Here is a 17,334-nt window from a genome sequence, read left to right on the forward strand (position 1 = left end):
TGAAACGTGACTTTTTTGTCATTTACATTCCACTGAGCTGTAAGTGAGTGACGAGTGAGTTGTGTTACCTGACCTGGAGTGATGGTGAAGTAATATGTGGTACAGGGAACAAACAGTAACATCAAGGAATATGGTCAAATATGTGTGTGTTCTGTTTTAATTTAGGTTTGTCTTAAATGAGCTGGTACAGACTGAAAAAGACTACGTCAAAGACTTGGGAACTGTTGTGGAGGTGAGCTGAAGAAAATCCTGCTATGCAAAATGTTTTCCCACTAAAAAGCACCATGCTGTAAAGTGACAACACAAAATACAGCACGAGAAACAAACTGCTTTATTTTGCACTGTGCTTCCATGGTCCCCTTCTCATGTTGACAGAAACAAGAAGAAATATCTTTGGAAACTATTTTTGTTTCCATCTAACAAATGTTGTATTTTAGGTTTCAGCTCCAGTGTGCAAAGGTTTTTCTTGGCTACCCTGCTTGTGACAAATTCTGTCTGCTGTAATGCAGCCTCGAGAGCAATGGTGGTGAATAACTTATGCTCCTGTCACTTATTTTGTGTTTTTCTTGGTGTCATGTTGAGTAATGATAACACATACTTTACTTGAGTTTGCACCTGGACTAAAATCCTGTGTCTGAGTACCTTTCCAGAAGCTGGGTTTGGATCTTGTGGAGCTGGCCTGTGGACTCTTGTTTTGGGGGAAAAAAAAAAAAGCTTTGGGTTTTTTCTGTTAAAAATCCATCATAGTTTTTTAAGCTTCAGCTTTTAAAGACCTATCTGATCCGTGGGGACCACCTGTCAGAGCCAACTCACATACAAGGTCCAGTTTTTTTCCCAGGAAGGACTCAGAGCTAGAGCCACTTGATTGAAGCAGTGCTTTAGCAATGCTTTTAGCAATGCTTTTGGCATTCGCTATTCCAAGGAGAATTATCAGCTCATCTAACAGTGATTTTCAACAGCTTCCAACTTGAAGACCTCTGTGTTATCTTCTGTTTGTATCATGCACCACTGGCAAACCTGACAGGGCTGCAGTGCTCCAAAGGCTTATAAAGAAACTCTCAGGAGGTGTGAGAAATCCTGTTCATGTGACTCTTAAACTTACTGCTTGGCTTTGTGCTCTCACAAAATACTCCACGTGATGAATGGAAGAACTCCATGCAGACTCTGGCTTCTTCCTCTTACCAGAGAAGCCAAAACCTTGATAAACTACTTTTGTTTAACTTCTATCTTTTAATTGCGCTTGTGACTTCAGTGACATCTAATAATGGGTTGTAGATATTCAGAACAAATCCTTTAGGTTTTTTTTTAAAACAAACTATGTAATTTAAAGTATCCAGATGGATTTCTGGCTTAAAATTGTACAAAAGGTATTTTAAGCATTTGCAATGTAAAAAATCCTGACACTAAACTTCTTTTAAACTTTCGCTTCTTTGAAAAAAAGGAGTGTAATTATGCTCCCCTTTCAAATGAACATTTTGCTAATCACTGATCATTAATCCTAAAGGGCTTCATGAAGAGGATAGAAGAAAAAGGAGTTTCTGAAGATATGAAAGGGAAAGACAAGATAGTATTTGGCAATATTCACCAGATCTATGACTGGCATAAAGAGTAAGTTTTTGGTTTAGTTCCTTTTTAAGCGCCTTTCTAACCACTTGTCCATAAAGGATTGGGGTATATGGTGTCTGTACATCTAAGCTGCTTTTAATTGAACATCAGCAGGTCATTCAGAGCTGAACTTCCAAAGGACGTTGCCTCACTTTAAATGGTCTCTGTTGGTTTGTAAGTGCTGCTTAATAACTTCACAGATCATGGCTACCTTGAATCCTGTTACAATTCATGTGCTTTTAGCCACAGTTTCATGATACACTGGGTCCTGATACAGGGCTTTGTCTACCCAATCAACAAGTGCACAACTGCATGATGCAAAGCATTGGTCTTACAGAAAATCCTTTTTCCCAGTGAAAAAAACCTTTGGAGGGCTGTAGCTTTGCACTGCCTGGCTTCATGGGAGGGTATTTGTGGTGCTGTCTCTCACAGGTACAGCTTTATGCTGGCTCAAACACCATGCCAGGAGTACTGGTCAGTGTGACAGAAATGTTGTTGCACACAAGAGTCTTCTCTGTCAGTGCTGTGCTGCCAATGGCTGTGCCATTCCTTGCTGGGGAGCCACAAGTGGTTCAGTGGGAGGTATCACTGTGGTCCCTCCACAGCTCCTGAGCTACTGCTCATAAGCAGTCACAGCGTGGCTCCCAGAGAGTTGCTACTTGTGGGGTACTTGCTGGATGCTCAAAAAAGCTACTGAGGCTACCATAATTGTGTTTGTTGGGTCACAGCTGTGGGCTAAATTCATCCCACTGATGAGGAGTAGCAATGCTGGCAAGTCATGATTTCCTTCCTATGTCTTGTGGTTCTCAGCAACATGAACATCTTCACATGCAGCTGGTAGGATGATGAAGGCTGACCATACCAGTAATATTTGGCTTGTAGGGTGATAAAATGCAAATACCTTCAAAATCCTTCTTATGTGAAAGCTCGGACATGCTTTGGCCTAGTTGATGCTTTTGACTCTTAATTAGGAACTCTGCTCCTTGAAAATCTTACTCTGTCCTCATACAAATAGCTTCTGAAAAGCTGGTGGAAACACGAGGCTTAATTTCAAACCCTGGGCCCTTTCTGCTGTAACTTTGTGAGCAGCAGTGTCTTGCTTATGGAAAATATGGTCATCATTTCAACTCTGCCACTAGAAATATTCTACAGCTCCAACTGACTACAGTTTGAGCACGCGTGTGCAGACTTGAGCAATGGAGCCCATGCTGGATCTTCCTTCAGCTCTAGAGATTTCCCTCACCCACGAAACACACAATGTTCTTCCTGTCTTATGTCCCACAGGTGCTTATCTCATGGGCTGGGCCTGTCCTTATGTTCTGACAGATGCCCTTGTGAGCACAAAAAAAAAAGTCAGAAAAAGCTTCACTGTATATTAAGTTGATGCCAGCAGTGGAGTGTTTTTACCAGTGTCATTCATTGTTTATGTGATGTTAGGAGTTTTCTGTAACACATAGGGAGAGATTTCCTATTTTTAGTTCTGTATATCTGGGTTAAGAAGTCTACTTAAATTCAGATGAATTTAACATTTATAGAGGATTGAGTTAATGGAAGCAGCTATATCTGATGGTAGCCATAGGGATGTCTAGTTGGGACAGCTGTCCAATGTGCATCTTTTTTTGAGGTTCTGGGATTTCTTGGGACCAGACCATTGCAGGCATGGCCTCTCACCAAATCTGACTATTATAGCAAATCCGTGGAGGCATTTGAGACAGAAATCCTGCAGTGAAAAAGATGAAGATCATGGAAAGGGAGATTGTCAGGATTTGCCTAAGAGCTGCAAAAAGCTACCAGTATTTCTAAAGTTTAGTTTAGCTGCTTTTAACTCACTTTTAGGCATTGCAATATATTCTTGGTAAGGGCATTCAAGTTAGAATGAAAGACCTTTCCAAAGCTGCAGGTCAAGATAGAGATGGTGTTTATGAATTACTATTATGAATTACAATGAATTACTATTATGAGAAACAGTGAAAACCAGAACGTACCAAAACTCTACCAGCAAAAATATGTTGATTTGTTTATTCATGTAAAAACTTCTGCACCTCTTTCACATTGACCAGTACTCCAAATCTGCTCATGCAACTGTGAACTCCTGGTAAAGCTTATGTTGAGTTTTCACAAGTGTTTTAGTAAATGGAAAACTTTTACTTTGTGAGATCTCAGTGAAGGAAAGCAATTCTTGCAATTAGATAGTAATTGGCACTTCTAAAAAATTGAAACCACTGTAATGGTAAAGAAGAGCAGACAGTTTGCAAGACAGTATCTTCATATTTCACAGCTCTCATCGAATGTTTTAGAAATGCCACCATTAAGGGCTGAAGCCAAGCTTACCTTTTAATTTGGAATTGAATCCTGTAGCTAAAATTGCACCAATATATCTGAAGGACGACTAGTTTGCTGCTGGGATGACCTAAAGAAGTATTCTGAAATGATTATATCCTTTCTTTCAGCTTTTTCCTGGCTGAACTGGAAAAATGTCTTCAAGAACCTGACCGTTTAGCACAGCTTTTTATTAAGCATGTAAGTTTTATGTTGTTACCTATCTCTAGTAGAATTGTCATTTATGATGTGATGGCTCCATTCTGAAAACATCTACTTGTGTCAACTTGATACTTCTAGATGTCTAAACTTAATTTAAATGTGAAGTAGCCTTACGGTTATGCATCTTCAGTGAGCAGCTGGATTAACTAAAGCATTAATCATTGCCTTCTTCAGACTTCTTATTTTGGGGTCACAATTGGTGTGGCCTAGGACAGACAAAATATAATTATGGCAGGTACTTGCCAACTGCTACAATTGACATGTTTGTGTGATATTAGCTAGGGCGGAACGTGATAACGAATTTCAGACCCAGCAGTCTGGGGATGACATTTCTAACTGATTACTCCCATGGAAACCTCCCCTTGCCTCATGTGCAGAAGTGGAGAACAGAACCAGTTATCAAGTTACTTTCCTACTTCAGCAAACTGAATCTTTGATTACACCAAAAATAAGGAAGACCAAACAGAACATCTTAGCAACTTTCTGCCAGCTTTTAATAGCAGGACAGAATGGTGGCCGGTATCTCACAAGGCTGCTGTGCCTCTTGCTTTCACAGGAGCGGCGCTTACACATGTATGTGGTATACTGCCAAAACAAGCCACGATCTGAATATGTTGTTGCTGAGTACGAGGCCTACTTTGAGGTAAGCATGGCACTGCTGTGACCTGTGGGCTTTGTCTAGAACAAATTCTAGAAGATTCTGATATTGCACATGCTGCTAAAGTCTCTGCTACAGGGAAAAAAAAGTTATTTCATTTATTTCAAGTTCTCATGTGGTGAATTTCTAATAAATATTTAATCCAGTACTAATTGCCTGTGGCCCTCAGAGTGCCACAACTGCATTGATTTCTGTCCAAAATAAAATAAGACTTTTTAATCCGTAGCCTACAAATCGGGGAGGAAGTAAAAGTTGTTGGAGCTGGGTGGTGCCTCTCATAAATTCCCAATAACTATGTCTGTTTCAAGAGGTCTAGACACATTCAGATATTAATGTGAAATAAGCTTGTTTAACAAAGGAAAGATGTTTCTTTTCACCCAAGGGCATGAGGCATACTCTGCAAGACTTGTTTGTGAGCTAATCCTCACTGCAGTGGAAAGAGCAGTCTCCAGAGCATGCAGTCCTGCTCGGTCAGCTCAGAGGGGGAAGGGATCCTGTGCTTTCCAATGCCTTCCAGCTCGGTCATGACTTTTACCCAGTTCTTGCCTAAATAGGATATGCCAGATCTTTAAATCCTCTAAAATTCCCTCTTGCAAACGAAAGATTAAGAACAGACCAGCTTTCCATGGAACTAAGTCTCTGCTGAGATGTTTTATCATGTTCTCTGTCTTACTCTGTGGTTGTTTGCAATTGTTTTTAATCTTCAATTTTTAGGAGGTTCAACAGGAAATAAGCCAACGGCTAACCATCAGTGACTTTCTGATCAAACCCATTCAGAGAATAACTAAATATCAGCTTCTTCTGAAGGTAAGTGGAAAGATGTAGTTTGGACTCAACTATAGTCTGCATCTTGTATTAGATGCTATCATTTTAAATTAGCCTTAGTTTTAACTGAGGAATGACTTCATAAAATTAAGAGGAAAGAGGACTATGCTTATACACAGGCATACAATGAGAGAGTCCCATGGAAAATGTCCAGAGATCAGGTGGGCCACATCTGTGGGAGTAGTTTGCAATTGATGATAGTCAAAAGATTTCTTTTTAATTTACTATTGAATTTTTTTATAGAAGAATAAACTTCAAGTAGGAATTTTCTTCCTCTGAAGTTTCAGAACAAACTTTCATTAAATTTTTAAAAATTGCAGTGAAGATGCACAGGAGTGGTAATGAAGCCTCTCTTTGGTGCTGAATGGCATGATTCTAATAAACACTGTAGCCTTTGGTTATGAATATCTCTCTTCAAATTAACTTGAGAAACTTATTTCCAGAATATTCTGATGTCAGAAAATTTGAGGAGCCCACTGTAATTTTTTTCCCAAGGAGTCTGACCCCTCTGGTTTCTGCTGACTTCATCCACAGTGCCAATTACTCAGCATTTCTGAAAATTCATCCTGAGGGGTCTCAAGCTAATATGTAAAATTAGGTGTGTCTGAACCATACCCTGTAATCTCCAATAGTACTGGGGCTCTGAGCTGGTTTCTTCTGTTTTTTGAAGTAGTCTCAAGCAGACTGCCGTCAGCCCACAGTTTGATAATTGCACACTTGCAAAGAGACAGCGGCATGTTCCCTGAAATGCTGAAAGGAAAAGAAAAAATCTTCAAGTGTGTGTGGTCTTGTGGCTTAAGACAGGGACCAAGTTAGCATTCCCAGGGGCTAATCCCAGCTTTGTCTTTTTTCTGTGATGTTTCCAGCAACCATCCACACCCCTTTTCCGTATCTACAAAGTGGCTATAACGTTCAGCAACCTCTGAAGAGGAATTTATTAATATTAGCAAGTTCCTTCTCAGAAAACCACATGCTGAATACTCTTTTTCGAACTGGTGTCTTTTGTTTTCTCTTTCTGAAGTGCCTTAATGCAAACCTTTCTGCTTTCTCCAGGACTTCCTGAAGTACAGTGAAAAAGCTGGTCTGGAGTGCTCCGATATAGAGGTACATGTTCGTGTCCTGGATAATAGTGCTTTGTTATCTAACGACACTTTAGAGGGAGGAATGAAAACCCCAGTGTTCCTTTGACAATAGCTGAAGATCCCACTGGCATTCTAAACGTGGTATTTCTCTTAGCTTAAGTCAGATGTAAAAGATGAAGGCGCAGTCCTGCACTGTAGGTAACACCGTCCTCTTTTAGGCATTACCACACATTTTCAGTGCATGAGGGCCTCGCTGTGAATAACTGCTAGCAGTGATCGTGCTATTGAAGTTTGTTATTTGACACTTTGCTTTTAGAAACCCTCTGATTCTCTTGTAATAATACAACATCCTTTTTCCTTAACAGAAAGCAGTTGAATTAATGTGCCTTGTACCAAAACGTTGCAATGATATGATGAACCTGGGTCGTCTCCAAGGCTTTGAGGTACGTATTTACATTCTGCTAATAATAAAAACTAGACAAGGTTGGTGAGGTTTCTAAGGTGATAGACCTCTCACTCTAAACTTGTGACAATCTCTTTATTGTTTCTTCAAAATATGAGGTCTGTGAAAGCTTCTGCAAATCTAAATTACACTTCTTATATCTATTGCCAGAGCAAAGTAAGCGGTGAACCAGACTGCTCTGCCTATTAGTGAGGTCACCTAGCATTAACACATTAACAGCTCCCTCTGAGTTTGGCAGCATCCGGGAGGGGACCTGTGAGTTATAACCCCACAGGTTACAGCTTGTGGTTTGTAACTAAGGCAATGTAGACTTTGGCAGTCCTGATGAGATGTCTTATCTCCAAAATTAAGACAATTTTGTCTTGCTATCTTATACATCGTATCATTCCTGCAAACAGGTAGGTCCTGGTTTTTTGCACCTTCAGAGGTGTTGTGTCACTGCTTATTGGCTTAAGGGGTGATGGAGAGCTCATGACTAGAGGGAATCCAAGGCACTACAATAACAAACTACATAATGGGAATTGTGTTTGAAATTAAGTACAAAACACTCTACTTGAGACCTCTTGCTTTTGATTTTATACGCACAATCAGTGGCAATGAGAACAAATAAAACCTGTGTTATTTTCCTTGAACTGAGCTCCTGATTTGCTTGCTGCTTTGATAACTTAAAGGGGATGTGTCTGGCATGGATTCAGTGCTGCTTGGAAAACTTGGATTGCACAAAACAGCAGATTGTCTCATGGGATGGTGGTGGGTCAGGGTTTGTAATGTTGGTGCCTTGTCTGCTTCTCAGGGCAAGCTGACAGCTCAAGGCAAGCTGCTGCAGCAGGACACCTTCTATGTGACAGAGCAGGATTCTGGAGTTCAGTCTCGACCAAAGGAGCGCAGGGTATTTCTCTTTGAGCAAATAGTTATCTTCAGCGAACTCCTTAGAAAAGGATCTTTAACGCCAGGCTACATGTTCAAGAAAAGCATAAAGGTAAGAAATAGAGAGGCATATTCTGCTTGATGGTCACGTAAGTAAATCTTACCAATTTTCTATACTGTAAGACTGGTCCATCCTGTCACAGGAGGACAACAATTTGCAGAAAACATTTGTGTCCTTTCACTGGACCAGAAGCTGTTTAAGACTGTTTCTAAATAAACCACTGGGTGTCTAAATTTACTGGGAAATTTTTACGAGGCATAAAGCCAGAGCAGGTCCTCTGTTGTTCATAGCTCTGAGATAGCAAATATTGCTACAAAGCTTGGAGTAGTCAAAGAAAGCATACAGTAGTTGCTTTTAAGCATGATCATAAAAAGTAGGGGAAGGTATAGTATCCAAAACAGTCATTTTAAGCTAAACCATAAGTTGATATTAAGCCTCTGTGTGACCTTACTGGAAATACTCTCCCTAGTGGAGGGAGGGCTGTGAATTTTGCAAGAATACAGAACTATTTCAAAAACAAACAAAAACACACACAGTTCTAAAACTGCAGCTATGAGGAATTATAAAACCACCTAAACTATAAAGAAATTTTTAAGAAATTAATTTTGGTTTTAAATAATCTTTACAGATTATGAGTCTGGAACTAAAAATAAAAACTTAAAGTAACCAGGTAAAATACTTATATGTTTATTTGTTTGTTTAAAGGGTTTTATGTTCATTTAACATTTTAACAAATGCAAAGTTAACCTCTGAAATGGCAAGTGAAGGTGAGTGATAGAACATGATACATGTCCTGATAGAACAGCCTTTGCTGTGCCTGCAGAAAAAGCAAAGGCACTGGTTCATTTGAATGTCTTGTTCTTTCAAAGCTGAGAAACCAGTCTGGAATTGATTTCCTTTGCAAAGATACAGGTTAAAGAGAGATGTGGGAGAATGCATTGTGTTTGGTCTAAATTTTAAGTGGTACATTTATATGAAATAGAGGAGAACAGTATCAGGTGAAACAATGCATATTAACCATCTATAACTAAACAGGCCTATTATAAACAGCATATTTACTGAAATGAAGGCATCTTCTTGGCTGACAGAAACTGCAGCATTTACTGAAAAGTCTGCATCCATTTGCAAGTCAGTGTATTTCATAGTTTCCAGCCAAATAATAAACTGTAAAGGAAAAACCTAAACTGTACAAATAAACAGTAATCTTGATTTAGATTATCAGTTTTGATTTTATCTTATTACTAATTTAAATCATTATTAAACTTGGAGATGGAAATAACATGAATAATTTTTACTTCAGTTTATTGTATGTATAACAATGAGGCTTTTATCTGCAGGAAACAATTCCTGAATTGTATATTGTAGATAAAGAGAGAAAAATAAATCTCCCCTAATGTCAATAAAATTAGCTTGCCTCAAGGGGTATGAGTTGCTTTTCTAGTTAAACAGCCTATGAAAGTAATGCTGTTCCCACTGCCTGAGTTTAAAATTCTTGTGTGGTAGCTTTCCAGTTCCTCTTTTCTTCCATTTGGCAAACAGCTCATTCTCTTGTTGAGTGCCTACAGCAAGTGTGGGATCCCCCGTGGCTCCATGAGCGTCTCCCCCACCGCAGTGTGGTGTCTGTGTGCCGGCCGCTCTCACACCCTGCCTCCCAGCCCCTGCTTCAGCTTCTGGATGCTTTTGCATTTCTCATGCTTTCCCCACAGAGATGAGCTGTGGCCCACAGTGGAGCAGGACCATTCCCTATAGCATGACTATTCCCTGCCTCTCTGTGCCATAGGTATCCTCACCTTGCAGTGGAGCCTCAGCCTGAGCTGGCTGAATCCCCAGCAAGAGGCATTTTGTCCAAAGGTGTCACATAAACAGGTTGCCTCATCACCCGTCTTTCATAACCTTGCCCTAAAAGTGGGCATCCAGAAGTTGCATCTGGTCTGAGTTCATGAGCCAGAGTTTGAGGAGGCTTTATGCTGTCAGCTAGGACCAAGGTTTTTTTGACCTTGGTTTGAGTGCTGACAAGATCCTGCTGGGCAGATTGAACCCATCTTCATGGCAGTTACCAGGACTGACTAGCCATCTTTGGCTAGCTTTGATACCACCTGTGGTCATGGTTGTCCCATTCTCTGGGAGACACTCCCTGAGAGATGTAGGCTGTTTTCCTGCTGGTCACATCCTCCCACACAGCAGAAGGACCTAGCCAGCACCAGAGAACCCATTTCTTTCCTCTGTGTCACAGCCACTGCTGAGCACTGAGGTCTCTCTGTTAGAGTGAGAAGTGCATATGACTTCAAATGCAGTTGTTCTGGTCTGTCAGGGAGATGAGGCTCCCACATACTATTCTCCAAGGTCTCTCACACTCAGACTGTGATAGAAGCTTCATCAAGATGTCCTACATTAGCGAAGAACCCTTCTTTATGCAGTGAGGTAGTTAGCATTCAGAAATAGGACATCCCTTCTCGGATACTTCTCAGTTGGATACCTTCCAGTCTCTCAAAATACCTAACTGGATAGCCTTGGCAAATGCACCTCCCTGAGACACAAATAGGAGATTAGGGATTGTGACCTACAAGTCTTTTTCCTGGAGTCATACCAGGATTGACTTGCTTGCCTTGGCTATCAACCAGAGGAGCAAGAACTGAGAACAAGAGGAAGAGCACTGTCCAGGCTCACTGTCTGTCCCTTTCTTGGTCTCCATGTCAAAGGAGTTCCTGCCTATCTCTCTAACTTCACAGGGACCCCCAGAAGAGAAAGAAGAGGCTCCTTCCATCTTGCAGTTTGAATGCTGGACAGTATTTAGATGTGGAGTGGATCTCTCTGTACCTTGATAAATATTCAAAGCAATTTGATAGACCTCTCCTAGAGGGACGTTATTGCCTTAGTCTTCAGAGCTGACTACCTTTGACACGAAGAATCTCTCTCACTTTTGTTGGAAAGACTATTCTTGTCTTGCCAGCCTATTCTTGTTTACTATCATAGACAAGAATAACTCAGGCAAAGTTAAAGTTAATGGGTACACTTAAACAGAAGCCTCACAAGGGCAGGACAGCAGCTGAAATTGCCATCCATGAGATTCCCAGAAAGAGTATCTGTGACTACTGACTACAGTCAAATGAAGGGATTGCACACAGATGACTGTAATCTGCTAGAAATAAGAAGATGTACCAGAGCATCAGAGGAGAATTGCTCTTTTTTTTTCAGTATGTCTCTGCCCACGGTTCATTCCATTTTTGAAATCCTCTGAGACTTTATTTCCCGTGGAGGATAAGAAATGTAAACACTTATTTAAATTGGAGGAATTACAGACTTTATTAACATCTTAATAGGAACATTTTAATTCAGGTTACAGTAAATTTTACGGGTTACAGTGAATTTTTAGCACAGGTCTATGTTACCTTAAAATAGAAGTTGTAATTCAAGACAAGGCAGGCGGATGTCTGGTACATCTGTCAGAGCTTTATTAAGCGTTGTATTTAAGCTTCAGATTTATCTGCCTAAATCTAGATGAGTCAAATTCTGCCGATTATGATCTGACAGTCAGTTATTGTACTCAGTTATTTTCAGGAACTTTTCACAACAATTTCATTCTGATTCTTGAGTAATGTTAACTCATGCTCCATGTAACACATGCTTACCTTGGCTTGTTTCAGATGAACTACCTTATCATTGAAGAAAACGTGGACAATGATCCCTGCAAGTTTGCTCTAATGAGCCGGGAAACATCAGATAGAGTCATTTTACAGGCAGCTAATCCAGAAATTCAACAAGCTTGGGTACAGGACATCAACCAGGTCTTGGACACACAAAGAGATTTCCTGAATGGTATGTATGTGGTCTTTGCTCTCTTTCCCAAACTGTGACACTAAATGGGATTTAGAATCTTTGTGTCTTTGTTCCATCTACAAGAAAAACATTCAGCCACTTCTTTTCATAAGGAAAATCCCAAGGAGAAAAATAGAGCCCAGCCTGCCTGTCATTAAACACTGGGTCAAGTGGTAGCCACAAGAGTACGTGGGAGAAAGAGTTCTCATAATTTACAGCTGGTCTTTGAAAAGAGACCACCTCAGTGCCACTGTAGAGAGATCTCTGTCCTGCATGCCAGGTCACCCTGGTGGGAAGGTGAAGGATGGGAGAAGACTGCCTCACCATCCACCACCTTACAGGTACAAATTTGGCAGGGCAGCAGCTGCTTTCAACAAAAAATGAAAGAGAGGGCAAGGAAACATCTGGGCTTGTTTCTCGTAGGAACTGTGGGAACTGTGCATGGACAGGGGCCCTTCTATAATGTCAGCTTTGCTTTAGGAATAGATTCAGGGTGGTTTGAAATAATATTTCAAATCAAACTGTGTTTCTTAAAAAATAAAAACAAACTCACAACAAAATCCACACATGATCAACAAGAGTGTGGATTTTCAAAATACAGAGGAATCAAATTTAGTTAACAATTTTAGCTTATGATTGGGTGAGGGGAAAAGGAGGAACCAGACTAGGACTAAAGGAAAAATTTAAATATAGTATCTCTTTGTATGGAAGCAACAAAGTGGAAATCATTACTTTGGAAGCTTCCAGAATTGTTTTGCACTAATCATTTCAAAACAGATTTTGTTGTTGTTGTTTAATGGAGTTTATGTTAGAATAGAGTTCCATATTTTAAAACTTAATACATGTTCAATAAGGATTACTTGCTTGAATCAAAATGTTTGGCTTGGCACAGTCTGTTAGCTTTTTTTGATTTCAGGGTTTTGGTGTTCTGTTTGTGGATTTTTTTGTTGCAAAATCTGAAAGAGTCCCTGTCAGTTCACGTCAAAACAAAGGTTCCCTCTTCTTCACTGTAGAGTTTTTGTAGTCCTTTTAAAATTTTAGTTTAGCTTAGTTTTACTTTTCAAAATATAACTGGGAAAGGGTTACAGGCAAAAGCTGTTTGTGACAGTTCAAGAACTGTGGCTGAACTGAAAAGAGAAATTGTGTTTCTCCTGTGATTCCAAAACTTGATATTGGATTTTCATGACTTGGAATTGAAAGGGCCTCATACAACCACTGTAAAATGATTCCTTAAATACATCGGTGACATGAGGAGTCTTGAGTCCTCTGTTTTGACCAGTTGGTACCAAAACTTGATGATTTCATGTTGGTGCAGTTAGCTTTGAATGAGGGCTTATTGGAATAAAAATAAGTTCCAGCAGTGGTTAGCTACAGAGTTTTTTTTAAACCTTGTGAGAACACCACAGACTACTGCAGAGGTTTTCTGTCCCTTATACTTTTTATTAGGGTTTTATTTTTTTATATATTCCCTCCTATCCTCCCAGGACTTACTGCCCTGTGAGCCCCTTTTTCTACTGAAGCATCTTCATAGCCCCTATTTAACCTGTCTTCTGTGAGGCCAGCAAGGAATTTGATGGGTTAGGAACATAATCATCAGTATCTCTAAAGCTAGAAGTAAAAATAGATTTATATTAAAACACAGGCTTAAGGATTTACTTTAAACCTATAAATAAGATCCAAGAAAACGATATTGTATCCAGTAGAGCCTGTCCAGTTCAGAACAATTTAAGTGGCTTTTAGGATGTAATCTTATTGAGGCTGACTAATCTTGAAATACGTTCTTTAGCTTTGCATTTCATTAAAGCGGATGTTTTCTGCCTTTAAAATCATATTAAATCCACACTGAGCCAATGCTGCATAAACTTAATAACAAAATATTCCCCATGAGTTCTTACCCAACCTGTCTCTGATTTTCTCTGTTCAACAGGGAAGCCCTAAAGAGTACAGGGCTATGTACAGAGCATAGTATTTGCATCCACAGTTCATGACTATACAACTTGATGCCATTACACTGTAATATTTTTCATATTTTTCCTTGGAAAAGCAAAAGCCGCTAAGCTTGAGAAACAGACTGTGCACCAAATGATTGGCTATAGTGACTGTTCTTTCGCTTTTCTTTAAGAAGCAAGCTGTAAAGAAAATATTTCACTGATGGATGTATTTCATAAGGAAAATGCCATTGATCTGTACCTTTTTTTTAAAATCATGTTTTTTGGGGGGTTTTGAGGGAGAAAGAGAAAGCATGCAAGTACATGGACACTGATTCTCCCAGAAGCCTGTAAGAATCCTAACAGATGTTGACCAGGACGCTGGAAACCAGGCATCGCTGTGATAGTTAACAGTGGAATAAGTAGTCACAAGTGGACACTCAGCTAAATACCCTTTAAAAGCACTGAGTAGGAGAGACTGTTTTGAGATAGATTGATAGGTCTTCATTTGGGTCTTATTGCTAAAGACTTTGCAGCCTAATTTACTGTATATACTAGAAAAATGTCACAGTCACTGTCAAAAATCACTGTCAAAGTTCTCCCCAACCTTCCTTCTCCTCAGTGGCTGACCTGCAGCAGGACTAAACCAATTTAAGCTCCAGCTGAGGTGAGCGAGTGAAACTGGTCATCACTGTGGCATAAATAGGAATCACTCCTGTGACAAGGGTCACTGCGTAGGTTCTGGAGTCAAGTAGTCTTCCAGAATGCTACAGGTCTATGTTTGTGTCCTTTTGAAGAAAATGGTGATCTACCATCCTCCTTGATTTCTTTTTTTAGTGTCTTATTCTTTATTATTAAATGATTTCTTGTTGGAGTAGTCCTGCCTTTCTCAGGAGGGGAATGCTAGAGAGTATGCTGTGTGATGCTGAGCCTTTCTGGTTTTCTTTCCTTTTCCTCTTGTTGGGAAAGACATTCCTTCTGTTGTGTTCCCTGGTTGGGCTGATGCTGTGACACTATGTCCTCTGTCTGCCTCTTGCTAAACTAGTCTCTCTGCATTCCAGTAGGTTTAGTCTGGTGCATGTACGCAGTATTAACTGACTATAAATTATCTGTTAAAGACACATGACATGCAAAAACCAAACCCATAGGTCTGGGATGGGAGTCTGAGCCTAGCAAATCTGTCCCTTTCCCATTTACTGTGAGTCCCAGCCCTGATCCCTTCTCCAAACACAACAAATTCTTTATTTCTTTACCATATAGCATTTTTATCCTTCCCTTTCCCAGTGTAAGCTCGCTCCATGACTATGAATGTACAGTCTCACAAGCAGACTTTTTTTCAAGGGTTATGAAGCTGTTTAATGTTGCTTATGGGTATTTGCTGGAGAGGTCTGGACTGCTGTGATTAATGTCTTCGTGCCATCAATACTTCCTCGCTTGCTGGTCATTTCCGGCTGTTTCCTTGAACCAAAGTAGTTAATAGAAAGCACATAGAGAGACAAGTTGGAGTGTGCCATGTCTGAAGAGTATTTAATAGTTGTACTCTCTTGGGAATATGCAAATGAGACTTATGGGTCTTGACCTGTGTTTTCTGATGATAGCAAAATTCACTGTAAATGAGCTATGCATCTGTTATTTGGGCTTTCATTTTTATTTTTTCTTTACTACAAGATGCAATTAGTATGTGTGATTTCAAAGAAAATGAATGCAATTATGCATGCTATAAATATTTTAGCCCAAAAATATTTAGTGGGCAAATATTTTAGCTCACTGTGTTGGATAGAGAAGCTGTTCTTTGCAGTAGCATTGGAGTGCTGTGTTCAGTTCATGCACAGTACCACGTAATGTGCTTGTGTCCTGTCTAGCCATGAACACGCTGTGTGCACCCATGGTTGACATCTCCTGTTCCTATTTGGTTTGCAACTTAACCTGTCTGTTGCGATTGAATCACCCCACACACTCTCTGCAGCCCTTTGCAAGGTCGTTGACAGCATACAGCTAATTCTTGTCCTCTTTTGCAGCGCTGCAGTCTCCCATAGAATACCAACGCAAAGAAAGTAGCTCAGCAGTGCTGAGGCCCCAGACCGGTAGGGTCCCTCAGCCCAACAGCAGACCCTATTCTTCTGTTCCAGTAGGGTCTGAGAAGCCTTTGAAGGCTACAAGCCGTAACCCATCTCTCCCACCCCTGAAGATATCTACCTCCAATGGCAGCACAGGGTATGAACACTCACAGCCCGGAGACAAGTATGAACAAAACAAGGTACTGAGCTCATCTGATAAAACATGATCTCATAGCCCATTTCTTATACCGCAGATGATCTGTGAAATTAGCTTTAATTATCAGCTAACGAGGTCAACAGGAATCAACAGACTGAAGCAATGGTGTAAAATGGGATTTGGGATTAAGACTGCAAAAGGTCTGGCAACCAGAGAGGTGGCACTTCAGCTGGGAAATGGAGACAGAGACTGACCGTGGAGCCTGGAGCGCTGATCCCAGTGGTTTTTGGGGTACTGTATTTGCAGACCTGGTGAACTGAATATCCATTTGCAGTAGTGGCAGCAGTGATATTCAGGCTTCTCTAATATCCATTAACTACCCATTCCTGAAGAGGTCTGCTCTGATGGTATAGAAGAGCTTAGACCTTTTCCCACGTAACAGTTCGCAGGGTACCAGTTGAAGGTTATGATCTGGGTGCATGTGCACTGCACACAAACCACCAAAGAGTCAGTAACCGCCAGTAGTGTTTGGATCCTGCTGCTGGCTGTGGTTGACCAAAGCCACTTTCCAATATGACCTACATTTAAGCTCATGAGATGTGTGAGTATTCATTCGGCTTCTAAAGTTGAGCCTTCACTGGTCTTTCCTCCCATTTGGCTCAGCTCAGATCATTCATCTGTAACACCATATCAACGAGAACATGGTCGGGGCACCATCACTAGCAGCTGTGAAATCTAATATGAAATAGGAGGCTGGTTTGTATCAGATTACCGCTGCTGTTCAGATCCTTAAAATCCTTTTCTAACCAATGTATACTTTTAAGTGTTTTGTACCTTTTTCCCTGGCACAGTTAGGCTGGAAATGAAGTGGTGGGATTACTGCTGGAAAAGGCAGGTTCCTCAGCACTGCCTGCTCACCGGTTTCTGTTGTGTCCGTTTTCACAGACTGATTTGGGAGGGTGCAATGGGACCTCCTCCATGGTGGTGATTAAAGATTACTATGCACTGAAGGAGGATGAGATCTGTGTGAATCAAGGAGAGGTGGTTCAGATCCTTGCTGTCAACCAGCAGAACATGTTCCTGGTGTATCAGCCTGCAAATGACCACTCTCCAGCCGCTGAAGGATGGATTCCCGGCAGTATCTTGGCTCCCCTCACTAAATCCACTACAGATAATAGCGACGGAAGCATCAAGTAAGTGCCATGTTGGCTTCGCTGGGAGCACTATGTGGATTTTTTGAGGAAAAAAAAAAATAAAAATAAACCCAAATGGTA

At 40.6% G+C, this 17,334-nt stretch overlaps 1 protein-coding gene across 1 annotated transcript in view; it reads left to right on the top strand.

Annotated features, from left to right (window-relative positions):
- The window catches only part of LOC104528219 (kalirin), a 53,364-nt gene that overhangs the window by 11,073 nt on the left and 24,957 nt on the right, over positions 1-17,334 (top strand). Inside the window, exons 6-16 of the mRNA XM_010172157.1 lie at positions 166-232; positions 1,505-1,608; positions 4,056-4,125; positions 4,703-4,789; positions 5,519-5,611; positions 6,683-6,733; positions 7,077-7,154; positions 7,968-8,153; positions 11,747-11,918; positions 15,865-16,103; positions 17,006-17,253. Coding sequence (XP_010170459.1) covers positions 166-232; positions 1,505-1,608; positions 4,056-4,125; positions 4,703-4,789; positions 5,519-5,611; positions 6,683-6,733; positions 7,077-7,154; positions 7,968-8,153; positions 11,747-11,918; positions 15,865-16,103; positions 17,006-17,253 — 1,395 coding nt within the window. The remainder of the gene's footprint in view (positions 1-165; positions 233-1,504; positions 1,609-4,055; positions 4,126-4,702; positions 4,790-5,518; positions 5,612-6,682; positions 6,734-7,076; positions 7,155-7,967; positions 8,154-11,746; positions 11,919-15,864; positions 16,104-17,005; positions 17,254-17,334) is intronic.

Source organism: Antrostomus carolinensis, unplaced genomic scaffold, assembly GCF_000700745.2.
Source record: "Antrostomus carolinensis isolate BGI_N321 unplaced genomic scaffold, ASM70074v2 scaffold13557, whole genome shotgun sequence".
Lineage (NCBI taxonomy): Eukaryota > Metazoa > Chordata > Aves > Caprimulgiformes > Caprimulgidae > Antrostomus > Antrostomus carolinensis.